The 16,875-nt window shown below is 35.9% G+C and overlaps 3 protein-coding genes across 4 annotated transcripts; all 3 read right to left on the bottom strand.

The window, feature by feature from the left end:
* Positions 1–1,151: 1,151 nt before the first annotated feature.
* Positions 1,152–1,864, bottom strand: LOC127257914 (RING-H2 finger protein ATL79-like). The gene has a single exon (XM_051284496.1). The coding sequence runs from the start codon at positions 1,713–1,715 to the stop codon at positions 1,227–1,229; it is 489 nt and encodes a 162-aa protein (XP_051140453.1). The 5' UTR covers positions 1,716–1,864; the 3' UTR covers positions 1,152–1,226.
* Positions 1,865–2,696: 832 nt separating this feature from the next.
* Positions 2,697–8,189, bottom strand: LOC127257904 (magnesium-chelatase subunit ChlH, chloroplastic). Its single transcript, XM_051284443.1, has 6 exons — positions 6,955–8,189; positions 6,440–6,732; positions 6,273–6,355; positions 3,855–5,657; positions 3,297–3,773; positions 2,697–3,226 (listed from the first exon to the last, which is right to left on the bottom strand). The coding sequence occupies exons 1-6, from the start codon at positions 8,061–8,063 to the stop codon at positions 2,849–2,851; spliced, it is 4,143 nt and encodes a 1,380-aa protein (XP_051140400.1). The 5' UTR covers positions 8,064–8,189; the 3' UTR covers positions 2,697–2,848.
* Positions 8,190–10,359: 2,170 nt separating this feature from the next.
* On the bottom strand, positions 10,360–15,079 carry LOC127257912 (uncharacterized). 2 transcript variants are annotated; one of them, XM_051284484.1, is made up of 10 exons: positions 14,911–15,079; positions 13,747–13,922; positions 13,595–13,644; positions 13,448–13,517; positions 13,251–13,356; positions 12,450–12,516; positions 12,271–12,346; positions 11,541–11,839; positions 10,908–11,006; positions 10,360–10,825 (listed from the first exon to the last, which is right to left on the bottom strand). In XM_051284484.1, the coding sequence occupies exons 2-9, from the start codon at positions 13,904–13,906 to the stop codon at positions 10,923–10,925; spliced, it is 912 nt and encodes a 303-aa protein (XP_051140441.1). In that variant the 5' UTR covers positions 13,907–13,922; positions 14,911–15,079; the 3' UTR covers positions 10,360–10,825; positions 10,908–10,922. The 2 variants fall into 2 exon arrangements, with proteins under 2 accessions (XP_051140441.1, XP_051140430.1); XM_051284473.1 differs by lacking the exon at positions 10,360–10,825 and having other exon boundaries at positions 10,846–11,006.
* Positions 15,080–16,875: the final 1,796 nt, after the last annotated feature.

Raw genomic sequence — 16,875 nt, 5'->3', positions numbered from 1 at the left:
TTCGTTTGGATAACTATACCAATTTTTAAATTTGTTTGACCATTTTTAAAATTTATATATAATCTATTTATAATAATAAAAAAATAGTATGATAGAAAAAAAATATATTTTTGGTCGTGTTTTTAAATAAATTGTTTTTTGGTTAGTAGATGAATTGATTTTTAATTTGTGGCTTAGAGAATTACATCAAAAATATAAAATACTTTCTTCGTCTCATTTACCGTGTCCAAATTTCTATTTATGTTTGTCTAACTTATTCTATCACTTTTTTTTTGAAAAAAAAAAAAGATGAAAATTATACACTTTAATTATATTTAAATTTTTTAATTTATAATTTTAAAAAATTTAATTAAACTAATTGATTATTTTAATTTTAATATATTTTATTATACTATAAATATTTTTATTAATACATTTTTAATTATTTACTAATTATACCCCTTTAAAACATGATAAACGGGACGGAAGAAATATATTTATTTTAAAATAAATATTTTGTTTACTTTTTTACTTTTATAAAAGATACTGCCTCCATCCCAAAACTAAGTATTCATTTGCTTTTTGGACGTAGTTTTAGAAATATTAGTATTATATTGGGATATAGTAAAAATAAAGTAGAAACGACTAAAATAACCTTATTAGTATGCTTGATATAAAAGTAATGACATTTGTGTAATATATTGTAAATTGTAAGGGTATTTGTAATGTTAGGTAGATAGTACAGTTACTGAAAAAAGAAATTGATACTTTGTTATGGGACGGACTAAAATGAAAAAATAGATACTTTTTTATGGGATGGAGTGAGTATTTTTTTATTGTTTATTATTATTATTATTATTATTATTAAAAATTACTTTACAATTGAAAATTTGCTTTGGGTGTGAACAAAATAATATTTTCATCTGTAAATTTTTTTGTACTATTTATTAAATTTATCTCATTATTAAATTTGATAAAATAAAAACTTTAATATTTAATAAACATTTTTTATTTAATATTTGTTTACTATAATAGTAATCTCTCTTTATTCTTATTTTTAATTATAAATCAAAATTTTTAAAAATATTTCAAACATAAATACCTCCAACGAGGCTATTTCTACCGGACCAATGGAGTTATACTTTCTGAAATGTAAAACAAGCACCCCAAAATACAAAAATTAATTTAATTATAAATATACATATAAAAATGTACAATAATTAATTAATTAACACTTACCAATTAAGCTAGCAATTGGCTCTGCAAGTAGGGCAAGATGAATGGGAAGCTAACCACCGTTGGATGCACTCGACGTGGAATCCATGGCCGCACTTCTCCACCACGCTGATCCTCTCCCCCACCGCAATCTCCGACAGGCATATCGCGCACACCGCCTCCGTTCCCGCCAATTTCATCCCCTCCGAGTAAATCGCCCACGGCATCTCCACTCTCCGATTCGCCGCAATCGGAATCGGAATCGGAATCCTTCTCCGCCTCCGCCGCACGCACCGCAGCGCTATGATGTATCGAATCGCGAGGTTTATAATTAGGGCAAAAATTACCGTACAGAAGAGGAAGACGAGGACTAAGGTCGTGTTGATTTTGAAGTCTCTCGAGCTTGTGTACGGCCACCACGGACACTTCTGAGCGTCGCATCTTCCGGCCGGCGGCGTCTCCGGAGTTGCGTACGGCGGCGATGAGTGGCTAAGGATCTCCGCCTGAGGTACTTCTCTCATAATTGGATTTTTGGGGTTTTTTTAGCTTTAATCAATCAGGGTTATGATAATTCTAATATAAATATAGTTTTGTGCTGTTTATTGAAGTGGAATCCGGGATCTAAAGGTCCTGGTCTATTTTACACCACTCATTAGGTAGGCCCCATGATTTTGGCCTATTTGGATCTGGGTCCCGGACCCCAATTATTATGTCGTTTCAAATTAGGTACATTATAGATAAGGAGGGTGTATTTGTTGGTTGGAACTTGGAATTGTTGTTGAAAAATTAGGATTTATTCGCAGAATAATTTTTTTGCTAATATAATTAGTAATTAATATTATAAAATATATACTACGTCCTAACATAAATTTTTTTTTTTTTATTTTTTTAATATGTTTCAGTAAATTTTTATGTTTGATGTAATTTATTAGTTTAAAATATATTTAATAAATATAAATTAATTTAATTAATATCATCGTACAAATAGTTTACATAAAATTCAAACAAAATTTAAAAAATAAGTAGTATTTTAATTAAAATATATAGTTAGAAATAAGTACAAAGATAATTTTGTTCAAAGTAACTATGTGAAGGTAAAATATGAATATTTGTATAATAAAATAGAATTCATAATTATTAAAATATATATATATATATACACGTTTAAGACGCCTGCGAATGAAAATAAAAAAATTATATACATAAATAATGACAAATAAAAATAAAAAAATATACACATTAAAATAAAATATAAAAAATAATTAATTTGTTGTTATTTTTTCTATCTAAAATATGAAAGGAGTATTAAATGTTTGTTAATTAAAATATAAAATATAAATTTTTTTAAAAAAAATTGTTCTTTAATATTTTATAGAAATTTATGAAAAAAAAAATAATATAAAAATATAAATATAAAAATATTTTTATTGTCAAATAGGCACTATCATTAGGTTATTATTACTTAACAAAATACATTAACAATCACAATGATTCTCCAAATATGCACAAACGACACCCAATCCATTCATTCAATCAATTCCCAACCCCTCCAAAAAAATTTAAACACAACGATACAAAAGGAAGAGCATTTATTACTTACTACAACACTCAATAGTATTCGACACCGTACGAGGATCTCGAATCTTCCGACCCTCTAACGGTCGACTCCTTCGATCTTGTCCTCCACCTCCGAGTAGAGCTGCCGGAGGCGCTCGACGTTTTCCGGCGACGTCTCCCAGTAGCCGCGGCCGTTCGCCTCCAAGAACGTCTGCACGAGCTTCCGGAACGAGTTCGGATTCGTGCTCATCAGCCGGTTCAGCATCTGCTCATCTTCAATAAACGTGGTGTTCGCCTCCTCGTACACCCAATTGTCGACCTGCCCCGACGTCGCGCTCCACCCGACTGTATTCGTCAGCCGCTTCTCGATTTCCCGAACCCCCTCGTACCCGCTCGACAGCATCCCCTCGTACCACTTCGGGTTCAGCAGCTTCGTCCGCGCGTCGAGACGCACCGTCTCCGATAACGTCCGAACCTGCGACATACGTTTCCCAAATTTAGCATCGTAATGATCGAGAAAAAAGTCGACGTTTTTTTAAGTCTACCTGAGCGTTAGCGGTCGTCGTGTCGGCGATGTACGCGCTCGGCTTCTTCCCGTCTTTCCGGAGGTTCTGGACGAGGTTCGTCGGGTCCGAGTCGAAGTAATGGCTGACGTCAGTGAGCGAAATCTCCGACGAGTCGAGGTTTTGGAACGTCGCGTCGGCTGTGCTTAGCGCCATCTCGAAGATCTTCCGTTTCTCCGTCATCCCAGCGCCCGGAGCGTCGGAGTCAAACGCGAACGACTTCCGGCTCAAATACATGTCCTGCAGCTGCTTCTCGTCGTTCCACGATGAATTCTCGACGGCGAGGTTCACGTTTGAGGAGTACGAACCCGACGCGTTCGAGTAAATTCGGGATGCGGCTTCCCGAACCTCGACGCCGAGCGTTTTCGCCTGCTCTAACGCGTGTTTTTTTACGTAGTTTTGGTCTTCGGGCTCATCGAGCTCCGCCACCATCTTCACCGCCCGATCCAAGAGGTTCATCTGCAAAATAGAATGCGACGATGATCGACGTCAAGTCGAGAAATTTCCCGATTCGACAAAATCGAGTGGGCGAATCGCTACCTGATTGATGAAGAGGTCGCGGAAAACACCGGAACAGTTGACAACGACGTCGATTCGGGGCCTCCCGAGCTCCTCGAGCGACACCACCTCTACCCGATTCACCCGTCCGAGCGTATCCGCCACCGGCATCACACCGATCATCCAAAGCACCTGCGCCAACGACTCGCCGTACGTCTTGATATTATCCGTCCCCCACAAAACGAGCGCGACCGTCTCCGGATACTTCCCACCGTTGTCGACCTTTTGTCGCTCAAGCAACCGATCCACGACGACCTTCGCGCTCTGCATCGCGGCGGTCGTCGGGATCGCCTGAGGGTCCAACGCGTGGATATTTTTTCCCGTCGGCAGAACCTTCGGGTTCCTGATCGGGTCTCCGCCCGGCCCCGGCTCGACGTACTTCCCCTCCAACGCCTGCTTCAAACTTCCGAGCTCATTATCGGCGACGACGAGCTTCAAGCATTCGCCTAAGAACTGGAAGAGAACCCGGAGCTTCTCCCGGTCCGCGCGGTAGAACTTCGTCTCCGACAGGTGTTGCATCCACGGCTCGTTGATACCGAACCCGAGAATCGACGTCAGCTTATCGGCAACGTCGACAACCTGCCCTTTCTTATTCGTCGTCCGCGCCACGAATGCGGTGATCGCCCCCCGCGAGGCGTCGGTTATTTGCCTAAGGAGCTCAACGTCACGGAGCACACCCGCGTCATTGCCCCGGTAGACCTCTTCGATCGCCCGACCCACCGACGCGGCCAAAATACCCGGAAGCGACGAAATCCCGTCCTCTGGACGATCCAACGCAGCAATATTAACGAGCGTGGCAACGGCCTCCATCGCCGACGGAGGCTCCCCAATGACATGAAGCCCGCACGGGAGCAGCCGCGACTCGATCTCCATGATCTTGGCGTAAACCTTACCGACGACTTGATCCCGCTCTTTCATCGAGATCTCGACGCCTTCCTCCGGGAGATCGACGTCCTTATCAAGATTGCATTGCCGGGCGGTGCTGACAATCGAGCTTACGATCTGAGCCCCGCGGCCCGTGTCTTTCAACGATTGGTACGACGAGATTAGCTCGCTGAGCTGTTTCAGCCCTTTGTACAGCCCGGCGTTCTCGGCCGGAGGCGTAAGGTAGCTGATAGTGTTGGCGTAGCTCCGACGTTTTGCGATCGTCGCCTCCGACGGGTTGTTCGCCGCGTAGTAATAGACGTTCGGGATGTTCCCGATAAGGCTGTCAGGATAGCAAACGTCGCTCATCCCGACCTGCTTACCCGGCATGAACTCGAGCGATCCATGGGTCCCGAAATGGAGGACGGCGTCGGCTTCGAAGATCTTTTCGACGAACGAGTAGAAGGCGGCGAATCCGTGGTGGGGGCTGGCGGATTTCGAAAATAGGAGTCGCATCGGGTCTCCTTCGTACCCGAACGTCGGCTGGACGCCGATGAAGACGTTCCCGTACCGTTTCCCGTAGACGAGGAGGTTTTCGCCGTCGGAATTGAGATTCCCGGGCGGCTTCCCCCAGTTGTCCTCGAGGGCGGCGGCGTACGGAGTCAAGTTCTGGTACTCGCGGACATTCATTTTGTAGGCGACGTTGAGATTCGGGCTGTTGAACTGGGCCTCCTTGTCGTGAATTATGTCTTCGATTAGGGCGTCGGCGGACTCGGGAAGGCCCTCGACATTGTACCCATCGTTTTTGAGATCTTTAAGGACAGAATAGATCGATGAGAAGACGTTTAGGTACGCGGCTGTCCCGACGTTGCCTTTGTCGGGAGGGAAGCTGAAGACGGTGATCGCTAGCCTCTTCTCGGTCTGCAGACGATAAAACAAACCGTGTAAGAACATACATACATGCGTCGATGTTGTTCGGACTAAACACAAAACGATTGATCGATTCTCCTATCGACATACGATCAAACCACGTAAGAACATAGATACGCCAAAGTTGTCCGAACTAAACACAAAAACAATCGATTGTTTCTCCTATTGACATTCGATCAAACCATGTAAGAACATATATACGCCAATGTTGTTTGATCTAAACCCGAAAATGATCGATCGATGATTCTCCTTTTGGCTTACGAAGAAACAATGTAAGAACATAGATACGCCAATGTTGTCCGAACTAAAACACAAAAACGATCATGATCTACTTTCCTATCAAAATACGATCAAACAATGAAAGAACATTCATCGATGTCATCCAAACTAAACACAAAATTGATCTACTTTCCTATCAAAATACGATAAAACCACGTAAGAACATACAATGTTCATACGTAGTGTTAGTAAACAAACGAAGAAAAAACAGGGTACGATCTAATCCAAAACGATAGATAACGATTCAAGAAATGCTACGAACTCATAACACTTAAATCGTCGAATCAAACCCCGACAACGACAAAAAAAAACGAGGCTATTGTATACCTTCGATTTCCTCTTCAGCTCGGCCCATTTGATCGCTCGCGTGCAGAGCTGCTCGACTCTTTTATGAAGAGCATGCGATTTTCCTGTCATCACAAAAACATCCATCAGCACAAACAAACATCGACTATCACAAAATCGAAGAAAAATCGTCGTCGTCTTCGACTAGCCTGTTTTCGGATCCCGTCCCGCAAAAACAATTGGCTCCATCCCGCCGTCGAGCTCCGGGAGCGCAACCTGCAACGCCACCTGAATCGGGTGCAACCCGAGTGTACTATTCAGCCACTCCTCCGTCGTCTGAAACACCAATGGCAACGCCACAATATACGGCACGTCGAGCTTCATCAACGCCTCGACCGCCCTCGGATGGTCCTGCCGCGCCGGCCCCCCAACGAGCGCGAAACCCGTCAACGAAATTACCGAGTTCACCATTGGCTTCTTACTAATCGGATCAATAAAGTACCTGTATCGATATATTCTCCATATTCAATCCAATCAATACAATAACCAAATAAACAACAATAATACTCCCTCCGCCATCACGTCCGTCCATAACAAAGTATTGTATTATCCGCTAGGCCATTAGTCTTTTTAGTTTTATTTCTACTATATTTAAAAAAATTGGATAGATAGATATGGGACGGAGGGAGTAATTCGCAATTAAATACAGAAAACATTTCGATACCGTTCGACCGGCCCGGAAAAATCCAATCCGCCGGCGAAAATCGGAATGACCTTAGCGCCCCTGGCCTCGAGCTCCATAATCACGGCGACGTAGTGGCCGTCGTCGCCGGTGACAATGTGGCTCCTCTGAAGGACCAATCCGATCACCGGAGCTCCGGCCGGCGACTTACTCCGGTCGGCGACGTCACGGCGAGTGGCGTACCAATTCAGATACTCCTTAACATCGTCGTACATATTCGGAGCCATCGGATGCCAAATGCCGCTGTCCAAAAACAGCACCGGCTCGGAATATTCGATCCTCGCCGCCTTGAGCGCCGGAACGTATGTTCCGGCGATCATTTTAACGAAATTGATAAGATTTTCCGGCGAGCCGCCGAGCCAGAATTGGAGGCTGAGAATGTAGAGCCGCGCGTCCTGAGCCTTGTCGCTGGGCAGATATTTGAGGACTTTTGGTAATGTACGGACAAGTTTGAGCATACTGTCGGCGAATCCGGAGTTGTTTTTTTTTTTGAATAATTGGAAGAAGGGGCTTTTGGATTGACCTAACTGGGACATACTGAAGGATCCTAATTTGTTGAGGCGCATGACTTCGGGCATGGAGGGGAAGACGAGAACGGCGTCGAGCCGGTCCCGTTCTTTCTCGACGGCGTTTTTGACCTTAACGGCTAATTCCTCGACGAAAATTAGGGATCCGATGAAGATGTTGGCGTCGCGGATGTCCTGACAGAAGGTTTTGTAGGTGTTTTCGTCGCGGAGTTCTTCGACTAGGTAGCCGACAACTTCGAAATTGGCTGGGATTTGGTTTTGATTTTGGTTTAGGTTTAGGGTTTGGACAGCGGCTGTGAGGGAGGATTGGTACTGAGCTTCGAGGACGACGTAGACGATTTTGATGGTGGGGAGGTTTTGTGATTTTTGAGGTATGATTCGCCGGAGTTCCGGGGAGGTTTGGGTGAAGAGGCCGTTGCCGGGGCCGCCGGCGACGGCGGTGCATTTGAGGGGGGTGGGGTAGGGTGGGTAGGGGTGGGGGGGTTTTTTGGGGAGGAAGGAGTGGAGGAAGTAGGGTTTGGAGTTGGGAATTGTGAATGGTGAGGAAATCAAGGAGGACGCCATTGATGGGGTTTGGAGAATTTCTTGAAAAACACAGAGTGAGTGTAGTGGGGGAAGGAAAGGAGTGAAGTTTTGGTGGGATTTGGGGGTTTGATTTTGGAGATCGGTGTTAGTTTGGATGTTTGTTTTCTTGAGGTTTTAAGTTTTGGAAGTGGGGGGTGGGGTGGGGTGGGTGGGGGTGTTAGTGGTGTGAGAGAGTGACACGTGGCGAGGGGAAATTTTAGAGAGAGAGAGGGGAGTTCTATCTGGTTTGGGGAGATGGGGTGGGTTCTGATTGGTTGATTTGGATTTCAGGGAATTAGGAATTGTGGATCATATTAGTAACATATGATTGATGATTTATTTAATTTATTTTAATAGTGTCACGGCAGTACTAAATATATAAGTATTTAACTTATTCAGTTGATTTTAGTACTCTTTATAATACTTTCTCGGCACATATATCGTGCTCGCTACACTGTAGATGTGTAATTAGTAGATAATTAAAAATGTATTACTACAAATAATTATCCTATAATATAAATAATTATAAATTAAGATTAAGATAACTAATTAGTTTAAATTAAAATTAAAAAATTAAAAATAAAATTAAAGTGTGTAATCATTTTTCAAATAAAAAATAGTAACATTGAATATGGAACGAATAGAAAAGAGTATATATATAATTATGAATAAATAACACATCTATTTATTATCCATATAATAAAAATATGTATTGTTTATATATATTATAATTGCTGATTTAAACTGTGGCAAAATTAGGACCGTAACCATTTTTATATAATATATATATATATATACTATTGAATTGAATTTTGTTACTTTGGTTTGTGACTCACACTGAAAAGGGACTTGATATTTCTGTTGGCCTTTTCTTGAGAATGATTGTTTTTTTAATGTAAAGAACATTCTTTCCGTTGTTCCACGTTCAAGTTACAGTCACCATAAAAAAAATAAATTCATTCTTTATTACCTAATTGAAATAAATAAATAAATAACAATAGAGACAGACAGAGTTCCATGTAGGAAGAAGATGTATTCATATGTTTGTTTTTTTATTATGTGCAATTTTTTTTTTTAAATTTGTTTTGAAGTTGAATCGCATCATTTAATGATACTTTTGCATATTTTGGGCTTTATTCAGATATATACTTTCAAATTTAACATTATTTAATTGTAATTAAGGAAATTTTGCACATGGTTTAGTGGCAGCAGTTACGTGCTAATCTAAAATTTAGACAATAAATGATATTATTACAAACAATATATCATTAATATTAAAATTAATATAAAAATACAATATAATTAAGGAAATTTTGCACATGGTTTATGTTGATTTCGAAAATCAATTATTTATTTTATTTGAGTAAATATAAAAATACTACTTACATCTACCGAAAGCTATACATTTTACTCTCTACGCCTATTCATATTTTGGATTCTCTAATTACATGTAATTAATTATTATTTTTTAATAATTATAAACTTAATAAAAATAAATTATCTTTACACTATTTTTAATTTCATACTATAATAAAAATAATATTATTTTTTAAACTTAATCCCAAAAATAAATATATAGTTTCAAAATAGAAAAAAAAAATATTTTTTTTAATAAGTTTGCTCATAATATACGACATAAATAATATTAATCTTACACTCATTCACATCAATATCATGATATTGAATTTAAAAATTAAAAAAATAAATAAAAAAAAATACAACATATATTAATCTTCCACATAACCAACCTTGATTATAGTATAAGTACACTCAATTTTTCATTAATCTAACTATAACAAACTAAAGTAAAATAATTATGCTAAATAAAATAATACTATTACTCAATATCATCACTCTAAAAAACACATCCTTATAATATAATCAATAAATCCATACTATAATTCAATAATTTAACAATTTCCCTAATAACTTAACATAGGTTTTATACAGTAAAATAACACAATTTCTACCTAAATTTGAGCACATAATCTTACTCCCTAATTCTATACATAAATACATTTAATCATTTACTAATATCAATTGCAAAGTTAAAAAAGATTTATATAAATATAAAAGACAATCTATCTTTTGTTTCAAAAAAAACATCCCATCAAATAACTAGAGCTGGTTGAATTATTTAAAATTGAACTTAATTTAAATTAATTTATAAGAAAATTATTAAATTATGATTATTTTACATGTATAATAAATATATTAATCAATATTAATATACTATAATCAGGTTGTCGTGTCAGGTTCGAGTTGAGAGCCTCAACCCTAACCCGACCTGTTTACTATCGTGTCGAATTCGTGTCAATCCGTATACATAATCGGGTTGAAAACTTTGACCCAAACCCAATTATTTCGTGTCCGGTAGTGTTGGGTTGTCGTGTCGGGTCAATTTTTGACAGCTCTACATATATCTTTCTTCTCACAAAATATCACAACAAATATCGACATTTTACTATTTTCAAAATTTTTCCAAAATTCAAAATACCTCTCTATATATAAACAGAACGTAATTAGCAAACAAAGTTAAGCAACAAAGATTCGAACTGAATTTGACTCGTTAACAACTCTACTCAAAATCGTTTAAGCATCAACATGTTCAAATTAGACTAAATCAACTATACCAATCTGTATATGTTCATGTAATTAACCTAAGGAGCATTAGGACCGAAGGAGATGTAAAATAAACAGGCAAAAAAGTTACCTGTGCAGCGAACATAAAACTCGAAGCTTCATGGGGTATTTCATCTTTTCTGCTACAACAAAAATGTCGGGGCTATGCAAAAGAGCCAATATGACCAAGTGTATAAAAAGCTACAACAAAGACGGGATTACCGGTAAACGAATCCATCACTCGACTTCCATATCAGAAATTGACTCGTTCAGAATCCTTTCAAGTTCTTTTGCTCGTTGCTCGGTTAATTTAATGCAATCCTGCAGATACAGCACACATTCTTTATATATATATATATATATATATACATAAGCTAATGTACGGGTAGTAGTTCTTGTATACATTTCAGAAATGCCGTAAATACATCATTTTTGTGCTAGGATTGATGGACTGATAAACCTCGGGGGGAAATGAAAAGTGAAATCGAAACAAGTCACATGTAAAATAAACAGCAATCCGTAAGTACAACATTTGATATAAAACAGTAGTAAAGCTAATATTCTCAAGTTCACACACTCCTTTAATTTGTATACCTCTTCAAGACAAGAAATTTTAAATAACTATCTTACTAAAAAGTTTAAGCTAAAAGAAATGTGTATACTTCTACAAGTCGCATCTTTATAATAACTCCTGTTCCAGAGAATTTCTACGTTACCTAAAGGCTTATAACCTGACTCAAATGTATCACTTGTATATTTTTATATTTTAGTTATTTCTCCAGCAAGAAATATTAGAAGAGACTTATAATTGCTCCAAAATAAATGAAATTGAGAAAATAGATAACTAAAATTAACCTGGATCATAGATGTTTGTGCCAGGCCAGGTCCACCGGGCTTATTAAGAGACACGAGGCGAGAAGATGAATCCAGCACAACTGTCAGAAATGTTTCCATGATCGACTCCTCCTCGGATGTGGGATCTGCTAGAATGTAGTTTTTGTGAAGTATGCATGTTAAGGCGAACGGCACATTCTTCATCTTGAGTTTTATTTTCTCTTTATTGACGGGCTCCTTCTCTTTCATCGATCCTGCGTTGTCCTCAGGTACAAGAACAATCCTCCCGTCATCATTAAGAGACACTACGGGAATCTGCACTGCAAATTATCGAGCTTCTCTGACATTAATATCAAACCAATGGGAATCAAATTAACTAGCTCTCATTTAACTTCAAATCACAACTACTTAAAAAGATTAAGGATGCGTTTGTGAGATAATTTGAAGATGTTTTTTTCTTCTTTTTTTTTTAAATGTGAAGTGTGGGGAATTGTGTATGAAAGATAAAAATAACGAATGTGTGTGATATATTAATATTTTTGAGAAAATATGTAGGAGAAAAAAGTTAAAAGAACACACCCTAAGGCTCCGTTTACAAATGTTTTCAAGTCAGTTTGTGCACTATTCATCAACAATAATATTTATTCAATTTTTTACTACTTCCGAAACATATCCAAACACAACCTAAATTAAGATGATAGTTCATTATCGACGCGAATTCAAACAGCAACGAGAAGTGTTAAAAACTCACAGTGCGAAAAAGCTGCTGCTGCAGAAAGCAATGCAGCATCAAACAGGGCACCGTCCGCATCCAAACAGTATATATCCTGCAAAAATTATTCCTTTGATACATGCGATAGCCAGTTTGTGCCGTAAAGGCATGCAGAGTAGTTTCTTACACGATGGAAAGAGTGGAAAAAACCTTATTACCAGGTAAGCCATCCAAGCAGCTTTGCCGCTAACCAAACATAGTTCTTTCAGATCTATCATGCCGGAACTGCTAGGTTCAGAAACAGTAAATGAGAGAACAAAACTAAGTGCTGAAGGTGAAAACATAAGAGTTGAAATGGTATATAAAAAAAGACGGGATTGAAGAAGAATTGATCCTTTTTCAATGAAATAAGAAATTTTTCTTTTGTGATTTCAAACTGAAATCAATACAATTACCTCTGCATAATTTTGATTTTTCCTCACAAAATATCATATCAAAATACTATTTAAACAAAAACTCAAATCAACACCATATTTCAAATTAATTAAAACCACAACCAAACAAATCCAAATTGACAACTCTGAATTCTTCAATTTTCGGAAACTAAATTACATGCATTAGAAATGATTAAAAAAGAGAGTATTCATAGAGTGTGTTCACAAAGAAATACAATATATACACATAACAATAAAAGTCAATAAAAAAAATACAAAACTTTATTCCCTTCAATACTTTCACAATTCACTGTACCTCCCAACAAAAACACTTAAAACTATATTCACTAAACACACACTTAAAAGTATATTCACTAAACAAACACTTAAAACTATATCGAATCAACGTCTAAACCTGCTATGATTCTAAATTCTAATAGGAGCAACAAAATATTATAATACCAGCCACGACAACAAATATCCAATATACCGATTCAGTATATTCTTTAAATAAATAAAACCGATCAACATCAACACCAACACCAACAATTGAGTGATTCGCTAACAAAGTAGAATGAACCTTACCTTGAAATGGTGTCCGACAATTGCTTTGATATTACTGGAGCTACATCAGCTGGCCTGCCAGGACGAACCAGCGGAGAACAAATTGGAGGCATGTGGAACTCGAGTGCTGAAAAGAAAGTACCAGACTCTAAAATAATCTAACATTAGAAGAAACAACGAACAAAAACCTCAGGAACTATTAAATAAAAAATCTCAACCTACACATCCTTCGTCAGGTGCTTCAGCAGTTGGAGTCATGACTTCCATTTTAATGGCAGCCAACATGGTCTAAGCAGAGACAACTTTCAATAAGCGAAAAGCTCGAATAGAACGAATTCTCAATCATTAGAAAAAGGAACACTTACAGTGCAACCAATCTTTACGAGAGCTGATCCATTAGCAGATGCAACAGCCCCTAAATTTCAAAGCTTCGTACTTTAAGCAATGGCATTATTGTATAGTAAGACATAGAGAAGAAGGAATGTGTTTAAAGTATATGGAAATTGATTTTGCCAACCAAGCACGATTGTTGTGTCCCTAGCTTTCCCGAGCGGCCGGCCATCAGGCCTTATTGATTCAGAAAGATGACGCTCATGGAAGCGCAGAGGAAAAAGGCGTCTATAGGCATCTAGCTCCATCTCCGAAGACAAATCGTTGGTTTCACTTTTCACCGCCATTTCTTAGCAACTTATTCTGTTGCACGAATCGTAAAACTTTTCAAAAAGCTGGAATATATAGACTCTGTTCATGGAATGATTTACTCCTTCCCGTTTTATGCCTTAAAAAACCTACAGGTGTGCTTGTTGTATTTCCGATCTTATTCTTACACTATGCAGTCTATGGAAAAATAGATTTCGATACTAAATAAACATCATACTCAATAACGATTTCCATTCATAAATAAAACCAACACATCTAACACATAACTTTTATTCAAACATCACTTCTAAAATCTAATATCAGTGTGTTGTTTTATCAAAATTTACCAAATTTCTACTATTCATAAAAAAATTTCACCAAAAACATCAAATCAAATACTTATTTTTATTTTTTATATTATACTAAAAACCAAATTTACATTCTAAACACCGCATCAACACCTGTTTATATAACATCGTATAATTATTCAAATCCCAAACCAAAATCCAAACTTTCAAACAAACACACTCCTAAAAACTTCCAATCCAAAAACACTCTATGCCTTTTTCTTTTCTTTTTAATTAATGATTTTTTAAAAAAATAACATAGCACAGTTTCGTGTATCATACACATAGAAACAGATAAATATAGCTTATCAGTATATTATTGGCTGATTTGCTCGCAAGAACACACATTTGCTCTTTATGTTGTATCTAACTCACTCTATGCATTTATAATACAATCTGACTATAACATTCTTTCATCAAACAGAAGTAAGGCATTCATCACTTGATTAGTTCCAGCCTAAATATTAATTTCAGTACAAAGAATAAACATTTTACTCCCAAAAACAATAATAAAACGAACATCAAGACTCATACAAACAGAAAATGGAGGTAAGAGTGCAAAACGTAATGTTTAATCGAAATAAATTGAAAAGGGTAGTAGGATTGCAAAACGAAATGTTAAATAGAAATTACGTTCACAAAACAGTCTAACAAACTTCAATTGTCATTCAACATTCCGTTTCCGAAAATCTTACCGATTTCTGCGAAATAAACAACAATTGTTGTATGGTGGAGGGGCAGGGTAGAGGTTAGGACTTAACCCTTTTGGTCTGGAGAAGTTACTACGGCGAGCGGAGGAGGAGTAGACGGCGGCGGCGCCACGGTGCTTTAGTTTTAGGGTTTTAACTTTTGTATTTTATTCTATTGTGATTTATTTGAAAATATATGGAAATAATTGAAATTAGAGTTATAGTAATAATTAATTCTGTAAAATATTTAAAATAGAAAATTGACATAGAGTGTGTTAATATTTACGTATGTATTTACCTGTTTGATTTGTTTTTCTATTTTACTATTCTAATTTTTTTTTCTCCACAAAATCAAATTAAATACCTATTTTTTTATTTATTATATTACATTAAAATTAAATTTTATATTCAAAATATCACATCAATACATATTTATATCACATCAAATAACTATTTCAATTCAAATTTTACTATTCAAAACCAAAATCAAAAAACAAAATCAAGTAACGATTTGATATAATTTTTATGTTAAATATAAAAGATAATATTTTATTGATTTTTTTTATAAATAAATAAAATATATTATGTATATTGTATTAATATATGTATATATTTTATATTTATTTATCTTCTTGTCTCAAATACCTTACAATATTTTTTTTATGTGTCTCAAATTCATTACAATATTTTTAAATTTAAAAATAATTAATTATATTTATATTATAAATATATATTTTCATTTATCACATTGTCTTCATCAGTTAAATAAAAAATAAATAAATATGCATTTTTCTCTACCATCATATCACATGATCTCTAAATTATTTTAAATTATTCTACTTACTACAATTCATCTAAATTTTCATGCTGAAATCATATGTTGCATGACAAATAAAGTACTTAATATTTATGAAAATTATGACAACTAAAAACAAAAAATAAATAAATAAACAAACCCATAATACTACATATAATTTAGATGAATGAGTGGTAAATGATAAATAATAATATAATTAATATTATTATTATTATTATTATTATTATAATTATAATTGAAATAATAAAAATACTTGATTCAGACAGTAGAATAATTAATTGAAAAGAAATTAAAACTAAGGGGTGGAACCGATTTAGATGTAGTGAAAGTTAAGTTATAAGATTAGGCGGCCCTTGAAATTAATTGAAAGGATTAAGCATGGCCCCCGAAGTTAACTAATATAACTAGGCTGCCGAGCCGACTCAGAAATTAGATAGAAGATGGAGAAGTTACGCGGCAATGCCAACCCAATAATAATAGTAACAATAATAAAATGTAAAATTGCTTCCAAGTCCTGATTTCGAAATTTAACGTGAAATTTTGTTGTACTTTAAAAATTGCACAGCATTTTTTTACACTTTAAAAAAATATTGTATAAAACTTCACCGTCATGAAATGATGAGAAAAATATTTCATATATTTATATTTTTAAGCATAAGGAAGCGCCCCACAATTTTTAAAGTAAAGAAAAAATTTATACTGAGTTTCGAAACCACAATAGAATTATGAGCAATTTTGCCTAAATAAAAAATAAAAAATCAAATGAATATATAAGAAGTGAACAATAAACTTATTTTAAACTTTTGGGGATGAGGATGAACTATGATGAATAAGGATGATGAACTTTGATTTATAACGAGAGAAAATATCTTAGAGCAACAATGAACAAAATTATACTAAAACCATCTCCAACTATCACAAAATTTTCTATCGTTACAGGATGTGATACAGTAAATCATCTTTATATATACAATTTATTTTTTCACGCTCCAGTAACTTATCTTCAAGTCATACTATCTATTTATTATTTCGATATTTTTTTATATATATATTTTTATAATTTTTAAAATTTATAAATAACATCAAATATTGTATTATTTTTATATATTTAATTTAAAAATATTTTAAATATTATGCTAATAAATTAAATTAAA

This window comes from Andrographis paniculata, unplaced genomic scaffold, assembly GCF_009805555.1.
Source record: "Andrographis paniculata isolate CXL003 unplaced genomic scaffold, ASM980555v1 Contig14END, whole genome shotgun sequence".
NCBI classification, from domain to species: Eukaryota; Viridiplantae; Streptophyta; class Magnoliopsida; order Lamiales; family Acanthaceae; genus Andrographis; species Andrographis paniculata.
Note: the sequence above shows the minus strand (reverse complement) of the source record. Positions and strands in the feature narration are given on the sequence as shown.

Excerpts from the sequence above, each read along its gene's own strand:
- LOC127257912 (XM_051284484.1), bottom strand. The coding sequence starts at position 13,906 with ATGGCGGTGAAAAGTGAAACCAACGATTTGTCTTCGGAGATGGAGCTA. Across the intron at positions 13,645-13,746 it reads GGACACAACAATCGTGCTTG|GGGCTGTTGCATCTGCTAAT; the intron begins GTTGGCAAAATC and ends TTTGAAATTTAG. Across the intron at positions 13,357-13,447 it reads ACCTGACGAAGGATGTGTAG|CACTCGAGTTCCACATGCCT; the intron begins GTTGAGATTTTT and ends CTTTCTTTTCAG.
- LOC127257904 (XM_051284443.1), bottom strand. The coding sequence starts at position 8,063 with ATGGCGTCCTCCTTGATTTCCTCACCATTCACAATTCCCAACTCCAAA. Across the intron at positions 6,356-6,439 it reads GGGACGGGATCCGAAAACAG|GAAAATCGCATGCTCTTCAT; the intron begins GCTAGTCGAAGA and ends TTGTGATGACAG. Across the intron at positions 3,227-3,296 it reads CGACGACCGCTAACGCTCAG|GTTCGGACGTTATCGGAGAC; the intron begins GTAGACTTAAAA and ends CGTATGTCGCAG.
- LOC127257914 (XM_051284496.1), bottom strand. The coding sequence starts at position 1,715 with ATGAGAGAAGTACCTCAGGCGGAGATCCTTAGCCACTCATCGCCGCCG.